The 16,298-nt window shown below is 35.5% G+C and overlaps 1 protein-coding gene across 11 annotated transcripts in view; it reads left to right on the top strand.

The window, feature by feature from the left end:
• Window positions 1-16,298, top strand: part of CDH12 (cadherin 12) — a 638,254-nt gene that overhangs the window by 560,272 nt on the left and 61,684 nt on the right. For 9 of the 11 annotated variants that reach the window (XM_072924059.1, XM_041714221.2, XM_072924056.1 and 6 more), the window contains 2 exons: window positions 4,664-4,783; window positions 11,376-11,543. The exons of 1 other annotated variant lie outside the window; for it this stretch is intronic. In XM_072924059.1, the coding sequence (XP_072780160.1) occupies window positions 4,664-4,783; window positions 11,376-11,543 (288 nt within the window). The remainder of the gene's footprint in view (window positions 1-4,663; window positions 4,784-11,375; window positions 11,544-16,298) is intronic. One more of the 11 variants, XM_072924060.1, reaches the window with a different exon arrangement.

The following is a 16,298-nucleotide window of genomic DNA, read 5'->3' as shown; positions in this document are numbered from 1 at the left end:
CAGCCATGAATACATAAACTGGAAACTGACTTTTCCAAGTAAAATATGTCTTCTTCATATTATTTTCGTGGGAGTCAGCATCCAGAGTACATATTCAAAACTTATTACTGGTAATTTTTCTATAGAAGATAAGCCCCAAAAGGACAATGTCAGCATCTCTCTTTACAAATGCACGTGTCCTCTGAGCACTGGAGTTTTGCTTAAACTACTAGTGGCAGGTCAGGGGAATATTTACTGAGACACGGACTCTCCTGATCTGAATTGCAATGTAGTGCTGCAGTGAGCCATAAATTCACTTTTTTTTTTCTTAAACTTAAAAAAACCCCAAACCACAACTATGAAATACGTTGATTAGATTTTTGCTTGAATTCTGATAAGAAGATGAATGCTGTTTGGGTTGCCATAGTGCTATTTTTGGAATTGTTTAGAAAGAATATTGCACAAAGTAGTTAAGTTTCTATGCCAGCAGCTGTGCTCTTCCTTCACCCTTCCCATAAAAAAATATTTTCACAATTATCTAATTTCTTTCAAAAGTACTACATAATGTATGTGGAAGGGGAGAGGTTGTGCAGCAAGATGATGGCAGTTCTTTTGACTGTACAAGGAAATAATTTCTTTACTCACCATGAAGTAGATGAAACTACCTTTAGTAGTCTATTATGAAAAGTAATTCCATGAAAATTCACATACGATGTTGCATATTCATTTCCTACTAACAAAAGACAGGAAAAAGGTGAACAAAAAAAAAAAAAAAAAAAAAAAAGGCAAAAGCACAGTTCAGAATTTCAAAGGAGAAGAGTTGAGGCAGGAATCTGCTAGACAGGATCATCAAAGCAGTGATATCTTTGTTATTGGAGAAATTCAAGACCTGGTAGGATAAGGGCTTGAGTCAGCTGCTTTGACTGAATCTCTGATCACTGTTGAGTGGCGAGAGGCTCCAGCCAGAGCCCATGGAACACTTCAAGTCCTTAAATATAATTTCAGCATCCCTTCCTTTCTCAATTAACCTTTAAAACTTACTGCTCCTATCCAGCCTTCTCTTACCTCTTCAAAGGCTCGAAGCAGGTCACACTCACATCCTGTGTAAAACAACGTACTGCTACCACCTAACTAAATTTTGGGATTTGAAACCAAACTTAATGGGATTTGCAGGCATAGGGTAAGCTATTCATAACAAGAAAATGCACAACATATCACTATTTCCTTTCTAGTTTGTCTTGCAATTCTATTGACCGTGCCTTATTTTTTTCAGGAATTGTGTCTAAATAAGTCTGCAGTGTTATTCTCATAGCATTGAATCATCTCATTTTCCTTTGCAATGAAATAACCATTTTATCTAGTTGAGTTTTGTGTATTCTTTGTCATGCTCTTCAGGTCAACAAACTAAACATAAAAAACTCAGATTTCATGCTTGATTACATTGAATGACAGAAATAGCGCAACAGAGAGCAAGATATCCCACCCCAACTACACTTTGGTGAAGGTAAAATTTGCTTCCAGGTTGAAATAATAAAAAGAGTCAATATTTTAGTCTTTTATAAGGAAAGAAAAACGGAAAATATAATCAATGAATCAAATAATCTGTTTCAACATTTGGGATAGTCTGAACTTTAAAATAAATTTTTAAACAAATTTTATGACATTCATACTCAATTTGAAAATCTCAAACTGGGTATTAGAATATTTTTATATTTTTTTGTAGTACTCCTTGGATGAGAAGAGATTCCATAAATATTGGTCTTCTTTCAAAGATTATTTTTATTCAGGTAAAATAACATTTTTACCATTGAGAGACTGTCAGAAAAAAAAAAAGGTAATTGTTCTAGAGGTCAAATCAATATTTTATAAACATTTCTGTTATGGTCTAAACTCAGATGTCCTACAGTTCCTTACAGTTATTCTGATATAAGCAACAAGGCTTTTTTATTAGCACTCTTTCTGTCACTTTTGCCATCAAGTAATAGATCTCAGGCTACATTCTATTAGCACCTATTGATGAGTCTCCTTTAGTTTTAGCTAGAGTAAAATTCAGGTGAGTATGCTTGCTGTGATTTACAGTATGTTCGTTTTCAATGCCACTGTATTTTTTCAAAGAAAACACAATCTTTAAAATTCCATACCATTTCTTGAGCTGTGTGAATGTTTTGACATTATTTTTTCTCTTTCAAAAACATAAATAACTAAAGCACGTAATTAATTTTTTCTGCATTTTATAATGCCTTACATCAAATATGTGTTTATGCACATGAAAAATTAAAAATATATTTAAATATTGACTGTCATATAAGGTATTTTCCTAAAAAGAAACATTGTATCTTTTTTGTTCATTTCATTACTCCATGTAGTAATGTAAGTATATATTTTAATTGAAATGTCATGAACTATAGTTAATGAGATCCTTCCTCACTACATTTGTGCATTAAAGATTTACAGCTATAGTGCCCTGCATTATTGCCTGGAAAAATATAATTTAGAGTCTACTTTTGAAAATACATTGGTTTCATGCTTTGCAATAAAATAGAAAGCTTGTTTGATACAAAGAGCAAAGCTTAATAATACTGAAAGGATAAGAAACCAAATTCAGAAAACCAGTTTAGAACATTAAGTATGCATTTAAATAAGTAAATGACTGAAGGCATATAAAAAATACAAACCAACATGCCAGATCTCTCATAAAAATATAAACTTTACATATTATCTGTTAGTTTAAAATATCTGACAGATGGATTAATACAGTGGAAAATGCTGTCAATGTGAAATGGATTATTTTTCATATTCAGTGCCAGCTATTTATCAGACTCTGTATGTCTCCCTTAAAAATCTTAGTTTGTAAATCAACTTTTCATCCTCCTTTTGTGTAATAAAGTTGGACTACCTGGAGCATGTACCTAGGAATATGTACACAACTAATCAGTATGTGTAGGAATCATCAAGCACCTCAGTCAGTGACAGAATTTTCAGGCACTTTGATGGCCAGTGTTTGCTTTCTCCACATTGCATCATCACATTTTTGAGGGAGAAGATATAGATATGGATTCAGCTGTGGTGTTTATTTTCACTCATTCACTTATTATTTACTAACTTATTATTTTCTTTCATTTAGAAGTTCATTTTAATGAAACTTGCTGTCAGCTTAAGAACATGATGGGCCAATTAATTGTAAAAAAGTGATTGCTTATCAAATAGCACTTATATTTTTGTGTTTTCCTCGAGAGACAGAATACCTCTTGGAATAGCTTTTCATTCTCTATTGCTCAAAAAACCATAACAGGAGAAGTCAGATGCTGCTATCATGCAGCAAGTGTTTTCACATTGCTAGTACCAAACCTCTCAGCACCACTGTCAGTCATCAGTGATGTATGACAAGATTATATGGGCCAGGAACTAAAAAATTATCCTTCAAAGTTAACCTTTGCTGTTACTTTCCTGCTGAAGTCATAGGACTTTTCACCTGGAACATCTCTCAGTGAAGTACTCCCAGAATTAAACTTTGACAAGTCTATTGAGGTTCATTTCCAATTCTGAACATTTTTTAAAACTTGTCGGTTTTCATTGCAGAAAAGTAGCATTCTTAAAGCTCTGGCTTTTTTTTTTTTCCCATGGACATTCTTGAAAAAATGCCAAATGACCTCCAAATGCACAATGCTGCTTAAACCAGGAATGGTGGAGATAAGACATCATTGTGTTCTTTCTCGTGTAGGCAATCTTCACTCCAAATCAGCACTGCAAATTCCAACATTGAATTGCACAGAAGATCATAGGAAACAATTCTTCAAAGCCAACGGAAAAGCCTAACAATGTGGCTGTTTGTTTTGCTGCAGATTATAGTTTGAAAACTACTTTAATTATGAGGCAGTGAGGAAATGCAAGTAAATAGATTAGTAAACAGCAAGAGGAAAAAGACATTTCTGTGGACTTTTGCCATTTGCAGTGAATTTTCTGCTTTCACATGCATTTCTTTTGCTCCATTGGTCCATTTAAAGTTGTAATGTAAAGAACACTGCACTAGGTCTGGTCTATAGTTATAGGCGAAAACAAAGTGACAAGGAATACTTCCTCCACAGTATTTCTAATTCTTACTGTATTGGAAGGTCAAGGGTACTTAAGTCTGGATTTTATGGATTTTAAAGATAACTACCTGAACTAAACACCTAATTTCATTCTACAGTAAGAATATGAATTCCAACGTTACGAGACTGCAGTGTAGTTCTTTAACGTACTTAGAGCTTGGTTCACTTGATCTTATTGAAGATTCGGGAGCTGATTGACCAAACACTTGTTTTAAAGGCAACTCCCATATTTTACTTTCATGGTTGTCTATTTTTTCACAAAATTATGGGCTAAAATCCTTTTTCAAAATTTAATATTGAGTTTTCCCAAACCTCCATTCTGTACGTGTTATGTAAAAGGTTTTTGCAAAAAATCATAAACTATTTATAAGTATCTTATGATGGTGGATATCTTTCCCTTTCTTCCCCTTTATGCCTCAGCTATTACCTAGATGGGTGCTAGCATGGAGCTGAAGAATTAACAGTTTTATTCTCACCTTTTTTCAGTGGAACAAGAATTGCAACAGGATCCACTAGCAACTGGATTAATGTGTCTGAAATATCCCTGATCACTGCTCTATGACAAAAATGTGATTACCTGTGTTTCTTTGCAGGAGCATACGTGCTTCAAGTTAAGGCGACAGATGCCGATGATCCCACTTATGGAAACAGTGCTAGAGTGGTTTACAGCATTCTTCAGGGTCAACCATATTTCTCCATTGATCCCAAGACAGGTAAATAGTTTATCAGCAACAGTGGAAGATTTAAGCTTTGGGTTTTTTGAGTCATGTAGGCAGTATAAATGAATAAATATGGACCTGGTTGATATGGCCAAAATCCAGGAGAGCAATTTCCAACATGATTCAGTTTTGAGTATTGACTAGCTTTTTATGAATTACAATGTGTTGTAGAAACAAAAGAAACATGCTCATCTAATCACTACTGGAATATCTAAAATATGTCTACATTGAATTATTGTTTTTTCAATGCTTTACCATTTCCCTAAGATCAAGCTTTTTCTTCTACGTGTGTCCTTTGTTTTGTTTTTTTTTATTGATGATTGAGTATTTTCACTTGGGTCTTCTCAGCATTTTTACTTCCTGAACATACAGTCAGAAATTCTCCAGCAATTATTGTTTTGTTATATTGAACTAATTTGAGACTGTGAGACAGCTAATCGTCTCCTTCCCTCCTCTTTTCCTGGGGCATATTATCTTTGGGGTTACTGCATGTGTAAGCAGAAAAAGATGATATGTGTAAAGAGACTGAAGTATTTGAGAGGTTGGTAGACATGTTAATTGGGTATCTTGTCCTATATTTCTAAATGTCATTCTCGATTCTATATTTAGTAGTTCAGTTGAGGAAGGAATAACATACATGGTGAATGACACACATTGTGGCATCCTGAGTGTGCTACAGGGAAAACTATCCATATGCTCCTTTCAGCAAATAGTTTTGCCTTCCAAAGTAGCTGTACTTGAATGTCAGATTCAGGGCCTTTGGCCCTAATGGTGGAGCTTTGCAAGGCTGTGAGCACACCATCTCAAATGTACACATTCCTTTGTTCCATGCTCCATTTAGCAGGAGATCATACTACAATTTGCAGTGAGCAATTTTACTTTTCAAGCTGAAAACTTCTTCAGGTGTCTGGGGAAAAAAAAGTAGTTGCCTTATACTTAATTTTTCATTTCAGTTTTATAAAGAATGAGTCTAAATTCAATGGCAAGAAAAAGCTTTACTGGAGCCAAAATCACAGTTTTAGTACAAGTTTCAAAATAAAATAAGAGTAGTTAGTGGAACATGAAAGAAGAACTGTATTTCCCATGGCACTTTGAATGACTGTGTCACATGTTCTCATCTGTTCTAAGTAGTGAGTCAACCATAGGTGATGGCCTGCACCCCACAAGCCCTGGAACATCATACAAATCTGACTTTTACCTTAAATTAATTACTCATGAGCTAAAAGGACACAGCTGTAGAGGAATATTGGTGAAACAGTAGCCCAGAATAGTTTAAAATCCTATACCAGAAAAAAAGCATATAGATTCATGCTTCTTCAAGCATCAGTAATATGGTGTAATGGGTCTTATTTTAGGAAGTTCACATTATGAGAATTACTCATGATCTAACAGTGACTTTAGAAGTAAACAGTACATGAATAACACTGCACAGGAGTTTATGCAGTAGTTTTTCACTGGAGTTTTACTGCCAGAAATCTGTCCTGAGTGCTTTTGGCAGGAAAGGGGAAGAAAGCCATTTAGGTGCAATGACAAACTCAGAACTGCCAGCAGATGAATAAGCATTTTTTGTGTTGTTGTTGGCTTGTTTTGCCATCTCTTGCATTCCAGAAACAATTTTGAGACATAATCTTGTAGTTATTTAAAGAATCCAAGAACATCTATACTAAGTTTCTGCCCTGCCTTATGTTTCCAAAAGTGATGGTCTGCTTAGCTGTAGTGAGGGATGAAGAGTAAGTGTTTAGTGATGTACCTCTGGAATACTCTTCTGGTTTTGAAATAACGTCCTTACAAAGTTCCTGGGTGATTAGCAGGATAAAAGTAATTAAAAGTCTGAAAGTGTTTCTCCTTCACAACTTTTTCGCTTCCCAGTAGATTTGACTTGTCCAGGAGTACAGCTGCATACCCAGTGACTAAAAATTCCACAGCAGTTTATTTGGTTAAGAACCAAATCCTCTTGCTCTTTTTTTCTTTTGAAAGAAGGGCATCTCTTAACTTGTTTCATACCTGAGACATTGCTTAAGACAGTGAATAGTTAATTTCTATTTATATTCTCCCTGAAACGACTCTTTTCTAGATCGAAGACTTCTTTAAACAGAAGCCATTCCATACCAATAATCATCCTTCTCCTCCTCAGAGTGAGAAAGTGCACACAGCATTCAGGAAGGCAGCTGATACGAATGCATAGAGCTGTTTAATAACACTTCTGTTCTCTCTTGCTTCCCAAACAGTTGCAAACATTGTTTGTGTCTTTAGCTTCTACTGCACCGATGTTGATATGTTTGTGGAAATTTCTGTTGCTAGCTCAAAATCCCATTATAAAGTAAAAACAGAGAAACCACTGACTATAACTTTATGTATGAAATAAGGGTTGTGTTTGTCAAGCACACAACTTAACACATACTCCTTCCTGAAATCATTCCTAATAGGTGTTACACATTTACTCTGATATGAAACTGGTACACTTAAATAGTTTTTAACCTCTGTGGATCTGAATGTCACAGCTGCCCCTTTTACAACTAATCTTTTTCCATCTTTTTCTTGGAGATAAGCAAACCATGTTGAAGTGGGAGATTTGGCTTTTATTGATATTTCAGGGAGGTTACATGCACTACAGTACCTTCTGGAGAGCAACTGTTTGAATGCCACATTCTAAGGCCTCAAATCTTATATGTTGGGGGTATTTTTAAATGCTATAAAATTTCTCTTCTGATTTTAATGAGAGGTTTTTTTTTTTTAACATGCAAACTTCTCTTAAAACAGATAACCACTCTTCTCTTTCCTCTGTATAGTCTCTTTTCTTATGAAAATATCCATTTCCACCATGAAAATGTCATTTTCACCCAATTTTCTAATATGTTTTTGAGGTCAATATTCTTATTTATGGCTAGGTATAACTAGGTTTTGTTAGACTTTGCATTCTAGTCTGTCTTCTGACTTCAGTTATATTATTGAAATCCAAATTGGTATCAGCAGGAGTATTGATGTTAATATTTATGTAGGGGCTTTTTCTTGGAACCTGTGTTTTCTCTTCCACAAAAGTGAATGATCTCCTGCTGAATTACGGGTAAATAACTTTGGAAAGCAAATCTTCTAGCCCAAGTGCCATACATAATATTTTAAGTTTTCAGCAAACTCATGGAGACCATATTTTTCTACATATTTGATATTGATGAGATCTGAAAAGACAAAAAAGAAAATCAAAGTTATTCAATTCTGCAGTTGAAAAATATTGTAAAATCTTAAGGTAAAAGGATTTACAAAAACTCACAACACCATCAGATGCACATAAGACCTCTACATTTTAATAACCCATTGATTTAAATTTAGATATTCTCTGTAATGCTGAAGTTGAAATACCAGTATTTGTAGCTCTTTCCTTCCCATGAATCCTTGCTTCTACTTTAGTCTTCTATTTTGCTGGTAAGATAACTCTAATTCACATTTGTCCTGTTCATATGAACTGATTTTGAAAGAAATAATATTTCTCAGTATTTCATCTAGGTCTTTGAAATAGAGTAAGCAGAAAAAGGAAAATTGCCCATGAATTGCCAGACATAAAAATTATTTTCATAGATTTTTTTTTCTAAAGATAAAGTTTTTTTTCCAGAAAAATATATAGAATGACCTTACACTTCCAGACAGGAATAAACAGTGGGTGATTTGGAACTTTATTACTGGAGTGATAGCCCATTCTTCATTTTCTGAAAAAACGTGGACCTTTTCTGAGAAAGTCATTTAGTTGTACCCAGAGCACCTATATCAACTAGATAAACTGCATTTTCTCTTCACAATCTGCTGTGTGCTCATGCTCAGTTTTTTCTGTCATCTTTTTCTGTCATCTTTTTGAAGTTCAGCAAAGCTTTCAACACCATCTCTCACAGGATCCTTCTGGACAAAATGTCCAGCACACAGCTGGGTAAACACAACATCATGTCATGGGGGAGCCGCTGGCTCACAGGTCAGGCACAAAGAGTTGTTGTGAATGGGGTGACATCAGAGTGGTGACTTGTCTCTAGTGGAGTTCTGCAAGGATTCATCCTCAACACAGTGTTCTTCAACATCCTCGTAAATTACTTGAACGCAGGACTGCATGGAACACTATGTAAGTTCGCTGATGACACTAAATAGAGAGGAGTTGTCAACTCTCTTGGGGACATGGTGGTCCTTCAGATTTTTGATAAAATAGAGAGCTGGGAAGTCACCGAACACATGAAGCTTTACAAAGACAAGTACCAGATTCTGTAGTCTATACCCTGGTTGTGTATAGACTGGGAAATGAGGGACTAGAAAGCAGCACTGTGGAAAGAACATGGATGTCCTGGACAACGGCCAGTTGAATCTGAGTCATTGTGTCCTGGCAGCCAGAAGGGCCAACCATGTCCTTGGGTGCATCAGGCACAGCATTGCCAGCCGGGCAAGGGAGGGGATTGTCCTGCTCTGCTCTGCACTGAGACAGACTCATCTCAAGTTCTGGGGGCAGTTTTGGGTGCCATGATATAAATGAGACCTTTGTGAGCTCTTAGAGAGCATTCAAAAGAAGGCCATGAAGATGGTAAAAGGTCTTGAGGTGAAGCCGTATGAAGAGCAGCTGAGGTGAGTTCAGCCTGGAGAAGAGGAGACTGATGAGAAGTCTCATTGTGGTCTTCAACATCTACATGAGTGGAAGACGAGGGGCAGGTACTGATCTCTTCTCTCTCATGACCAGTGATAGGACTCAAGGAAATGTCATGAAGCTGAATAAGGGGAGGTTTAGATTGGATATCAGAGAAAGGTTTTTTTTCACCCAGAGGGTGTTTAGGCACTCATTTTGGGAACAGCTCCCCAGGGAAGTGGTCACAGCTCCAGTGTGACAGAGTTCATTAAGAATTTGTACAAACACTCTCAGGTACATGGTGTGACTCTTGGGGTGTCCTGCGCAGAGACAGAGTTGTACTCAATGATCGTGATGGGTGGCTTTTCACCTAGCATATTCTGATTCTGTAATTCTTATATTTAATTTTGTATTTGTATATTTTCTATATTTAATTTTGTTAGAATGGTGCAGGAGGCCTTTAATTCCCATAGGTCTTTTCTCCTTGGAATGAGCATACCAAGGATTTTGTAAAATACTGTGGAATATGTGGCCTTCACAATGCCAAATTAAGCATTAATTAAGATTACTAGATTCAAGAGGAAACCTGTAAAGTTCATCCTCTTTGCAAAAATATTCTTTTCTGAATCTCATGAATATGAACAAAATTTTTGCAGTTTTATAATTCAAGATTTCACTTTGGAGTAAACTGCATGCAGTATAGTATATGCCATCCTGAGGCAGGAAAATGGTGATTCCTAATATTATCATTATTATCATGTTACAAGTGACAAGCAAGGAAATTGTTATAGAGTTCAATTCAATGGGAATTTTTAATAGGTTACAGAAATAGCAGATTTAGGTCAATGTTATTTCCAGACTCTGAAAAAGTATTATAAGCTAATGGTTCCTATTCTGGCTTGTTAAGACAGCAGTGGTTAGTTGCTATAAAGAATGGTCCTTAAAGTTTGCTTCTTGCCATTCCAGACCCATTTTAACACCAGGTAAAAAACCTACTTTTGACATCAAATTGTTTAATACTAGAAAATAATAATTTCTAAATCACTAATAACCAGGTAGGTCATACTCCAGTTTGGTTTTTTTTTTCAATTTTGCATGTTAGATGCACCAATGTGCACCTAGATATTTTCTAATAACTGTTGTTGAATAAATAGCATTTTGTAATGTTATTCACATTTGTAAAAATCTGATGAACACATGTATTTTCTTCTGCATATTTGATTTCAAGAAAAAGCCTTTAGTACTCCAAATATTTTTAGCTTTCTACAACCTCATCAGATAATTTGTGTGTTCAGTAGTACCTCTCCCTTGCTTCCCCCTCTTTCTCTCTCCAAATCTTCCTTTTATTCTTTATATTCTTAGCATATCCAAAGGGAGATAATGGCATATCTGCTTAGATAGCAGCTGTCCAAAATCACTAAAGACTAAAAGTCATGTCTTACTGTGATATTTAATTCCTTTTTTAAAAGGAAATTCCTCAAATTTTCAATGCATATTTGTGCTATATCAAGAAAACTTTCTCTAGGAAAGGAAGAGTCTTCTAATAAGGACCTCCTTTTGTATAGAGGAGCATTGTCTTGGCCTACAATAACTTGAATTTATTGTCAAGTGAATGGTTGGAAACCACTGAAGATGCAGGCTCTGCAATGCAATGCCACCTCTTCCCACATTGTCTTACTCTGTACAAGGCAGCATTCCTCATCCCTGATGTGGCAAACTTATGATCAAAGCATTCACATAACTAGTGAAGACACATCATTCTCTTTCATCCATTCATGTCTTGATTGAAAAGACAAAACAGTAATTTTGAGTGGTTGAATAGCTGATTAACACACTTTCGAAAAGCCTGAGTGATTTGCATGTTTTTGTGTGACCTCCTCTCGTCAACATTCAGAATTCTATTCCTGGTTCAAGAGATGCGGTATTAATTTGTAAGAGTAGACAAACACAGCCCTTTGTTTATTTGCTCCTTTTCTTTCCCATTTCTTCTCATAGGTGTAATAAGAACAGCTTTGCCAAACATGGACAGAGAAGTTAAAGAACAATATCAAGTTCTAATCCAAGCCAAGGACATGGGAGGACAGCTGGGAGGACTAGCTGGTACTACCACTGTAAACATCACTCTCACGGATGTCAACGACAACCCTCCCAGATTTCCTAAGAGTATGTAATATTCCAAAACATTGATTTTCAAAAAAGCATGACTAAAAGTATTAATTTGGAAAAGTCCTGTAGATAAGAATGTTAGAACCTGGAAAAAGAACAGTATATGATGACAAAAAAAATTTCAGATATCCTGTTTTTTAAAAATAATATAAAGCTCCATTTGAAAATATGAGTTAAATGCTTAAGAGGATATATACCATCATTCCACAAAATCAGCCTGAGCCTGAGTTAATTTCATTTACACTATAAAAATAATTTTGGAAATACTACAAGGGAAACTGCATGAACTCCTTCAAATTACAAAAGGTTATAACCTGAGACTTCCAGATACCAAAGGCAGAGCTAGCTCATGCTAAGAGTTTTTGTTATAATATTCAGGAACAGATTTTTATGTCTTGGCCCAGAAGATTGTATCTGTCACTGAAAACACTTACAGCCTCAAAACAGTGATCATTCACTGATAATTTATTATATTTCACATCAGTTAGTTTAAATTAAGCTTTTCAGAAGTATGCTAATTTAAAGAATTTCATAGTCTGTGTATGATTAGGAGGATTGTCACTTATTTGTCTCCATAAATTTACTGAAGTTTTGTATATTCTGTACCTTCAAAATGCAGAAACTAATCAAGCATATATCGTGATAACTATGCCAATATAATTAGCTGCTAAAATTCCTTAGTAAGGCTAATTCATATGATAATATATTGCAGGAATCTGCAGTAAGATCACAGCAGCTTTTTACTTTGCATCTCTTTCTCGCCCATGAATTGAAATCCCACTACATGTATCATGAATTCTCCATGGGTACAAAAACACATCTGCAGCTCTGAAGTTTTCTCTCATACAAAAATTCTTCTTATACTCAGTCTGAAAAGATATTGCGTTTTTGCAGGTATGTAAGAAAGATCATGTTACAAGAAGGATCCATTTGGTCCGTCCTTCTGTCTCTTACGTTGATGCTTAGATATTATCTACAAACAGGCCAAGCAATACTTCATAGAGCTTCCTTACTTTCTAATCGTATTTAGTTCTAATGGTGTCTTTGTAATTAGCAACCCTCAATGTATTTTTCATGCAACAATTTGCCCCATTGCTTTGAAATTTATCTTAAATTTCAGAGTCCACATCCCCTGTCAGAGGTACACAGATTAATATATATCATACAACTAACAACTTCCCCTCATTTCTTTTAATCCATCTTTACATCCATCTTTAATCCATCTTGCCTACATGTTAACCTCTTCAAAGAATTCAGCAAGAACTGCAAAATATCAGCTTTATTTAGAAAAGCTATGTTGATTTCTCTTTTTTTAGAATGGGAAATTCTCTCTGAATTGATTAAATCTGCTCCTACTGTTTTGCCTGTACATGTCAGTCATATCCATCCTTATATCCCCTGGACTCCCTGGAGAACTTTTGGGAAAAAAAAAATCAGTGTTATATTATACCTCCAAGCCTTCTTTTGCCACAGTGGTTTGAAGCAAAATATTGCACATAATAATAGTTCCCTTATTTCATTCTTCAGGCTCTTGGGCATATAACAGCTAATCCAAATGATTTGTTACTGTTGTGTCTGTTTGTTCCACAACTGCTTCTATAGCTAATTTAACCTTCTCCTGAGTCCCCTATAAAGTTCTAGGATAGAAAAAAATCCCCAGTTTTTCTACACTAACAATGAAGAAAAAAATGTAGTAAGTTTTACATTTGTGATTTTATCTTCTCTGAGCATTTCTGTACCTCAGTTTTGGGCTGGCTTTATACAGTTCCTCTCAGGCTTTTGCCTCTACATGTCTTAAAAGACAATTATTATTAGCTTGTTTGCAGAGATTTATTCAAACACATTTTTTGTCTTCTTTATTTTGGTTTTATAGATAAAGCAGGTTTTATGGTTCTTTCTATTGTCCTCTCTGAGACACAACTTCATTTTTTTGAAAGATGTGTTCTTTCTTTTATTAGCTATTTTGTTTGCCCTTGCAGATTTTCCTTTTAATGGAGATGTGCATTTGCTGTGGGTCTTCTAAATAATATCCCTAGATAGCATCCACACCACCCGTAGTGATTTAATAGTCTCAGCTATCCCATTCAGAATTTTTATAGTAAGATGGCTCAGTTTTATTTATTTCCTCTTTCATCTTATTATTTATTTAACTGAATACAACAATCTTGTAATTCTAGTTTTTAATTGCTCCTGCCCAAGTATTGCATTTAAACTAATTATCATTGTTCTAGAGTGTAGAATAAGTAGGGAACTTTTCCTGAATAGCTAATGTTAATACTGTCCTCTTTTTGTAAGTCTTAGTTGACAAAGATTCCTTTCACAACCATCATTATTACTCCACAGACAAAGTCTGCTGTGACTTTCCTGCATACTTTGCTCCTTGATACTATGCTGCCTGACTGATTTGCTTCCTCTCCACAGATATTGAACATAAGTATAATGCTGATATTCTTTTTTAACATTAAGCATTAAAGTTACCTGTACTAGGTAACTAGGTCTCATTTTAACCCTTGGCTTTATATTACGGCTTTCTTTCTCCCCTTTACTGGTCCCTAGTTTGATTCTGCATGAACTACCACTTCTGCATTTCCTGCTTGGGCTGTCATCTCCTTTTGTAGCATTCTCCAGATTCTCCAGTGAAGAATGCAGAATTCTCATAACGGCACACCCTTTGTCTGAACTGCGTACCTTTGCATTTTTTTCTAATTTTGTGCTTTCCAACACCTAAACATTTTTCTGAACCTTTCACAAGGTATCACAATTGTCATAGAAAAGTTTTTAAACTTTTATTTTTCTCATGGTCAAAATGAATTTCAAAATATTTCCTATTCTTTAACAAGTACTCCAGCATTCTAATATTGTGACACCTCTCCTCACTACTTTTTCTCAGCCAGGCATTTAAAGCTCTACCTTTCAATCTTTTTCTCCCGATTGTACATGGTGAGACTATGTACAAGCTATGGTACTATGAACGTCCTTATCTTCAGGTTTCATCTGCTAGCCTAAATTTCAATCCTAAGACTTTTTTTATTTTATCAGACCTCACACGCTATCTCCTTTAGTTTCATGACATGCTATCAAAGCACTTATGGGATGCTCCAAACCTAATCAATAAGCAAATAATCTCAGAGGGCCTCTTGGTGCCATCATTCTTACTGCCTTCATCCTCAGTGCTTGTTAAACTGCCCACAACTGCAGTTTGCTCCTTCCTTTCAGCTGGAACCTCTGCTGTTTGAAGAGTACCATGGGTACCTCAGGAAATAGTGTAACTGGCTAGAGACTGAAAACTCAGTACATTGGCAAGCTTCATGTGCCCAGTGCTCACTCCCATCCTGGTCTTTAGTGGTATATTTTACTTCCTTTGTTGTTAGGGGCCTTGGTATTTTATATTTTGTTGTATGCTTGCATCTACTGTGGTGGTGCAAAAATGCACAATTTTCACATAATGTCAGATGATTTTCATGACACAGAGAAACCATGGAATGTATCATCCTCTTTGAAGAAGATAGCCTCCAGGTCTCATTTAGTGCATGAATTGCAGTTATGACATCTTTGCCCAATTGTTGCTATGGAGAAGCAAAATAAATCACACACAAGAGACCAAGCTTGTCCTGTACTTTGCATGCTAGTAAGGTTGAAAACCTTTTCTTTCTGTTATATCAAATGTCACAAAAGAAAAATTACAGCAATGACGCTCAACAAAACAGATGAGAATGAGATTGGGAGTTTGTGCTGATATTGAAAATAACAAGTATTTAACATGGCTTACAAGCTAAAATGTCAGTGTGGGGACCCCAGTGTATTGGTCAAGCCTTTTTTTCTTTTTTTTTTTTTTTATGTGTTACAGGCAAGAGTCTCAATCAATGGAGATTTACTTAGCCAGCCCTGTTTGGTCACGATGCATAGCGTACCTAAGATCCACAGACACACCAGGCTAATTACAGCTAAACAAAATAACTAAGTGAGAAAAAGTGAAGTATGAATTGTATTTCACACATAATAACAAGTGTATTTTTCTTTTTTTTTTTTTTCCTTGAAAGCATTGCAATGATTTGGAAAAATTACCTGCCAGAAAAATGTGTTTTCTGTTTACTTGACTACCATAGCTAAAAGGATACTTGTGAAAAATTTTAGTTTATGTGAAAAATAAGTCTTTAAAATCCTGTCTGTGTAGGTGCCAAGCTCAGGCCTGGCAAGAGGTCAGGACCCCTGGGTGTTGCTGGGATTGAGACCTCCAGTATCCCATTGCCCATTGTTGGTCAACAAGACCAGGAAGTGCAGACTGAAATAAAGGACTAACGGTCCTTTAACACAAACTGTTGCAGGGTTAATTTTTTTTGTGTCACATAATCAGGACCATAGTTTTTCAAAGGACTTATGCCAAAGAAGCCATGCTATGGATCACCTAATGTTTCACAGGATAAAGTTTAAATTTATTTTCTGAACTTAGTAAAGCTGGAGGAAAAAAAAATATTTCACAGCAGAAGTAGGAGAACATATATTATTAATATTTGAAAGGAGCTACACTGATAAATAATACATTACAATCTTGCAAAAAAATGTATCACGAAACACCTTCATCTCGTTGAGGGTCCTTTAAGGAGACAGACAAGTTTGATGGGTTATCAGCATGCAGTGATGAAAAACCACTGACTATCCTGCTGAACACGTAATTTTTTATTTAGAACCTGTGCTTTTGAACGTATTCAGTAGGGAACTCCCACCTTGCATGTCTCCTAGTAATGAGGAGTG

This window comes from Taeniopygia guttata, chromosome 2, assembly GCF_048771995.1.
Source record: "Taeniopygia guttata chromosome 2, bTaeGut7.mat, whole genome shotgun sequence".
In the NCBI taxonomy this organism is placed as follows: Eukaryota; Metazoa; Chordata; class Aves; order Passeriformes; family Estrildidae; genus Taeniopygia; species Taeniopygia guttata.
The sequence above is the reverse complement of the archived record's forward strand: the minus strand, read 5'-3'. Positions and strand labels throughout refer to the sequence as shown.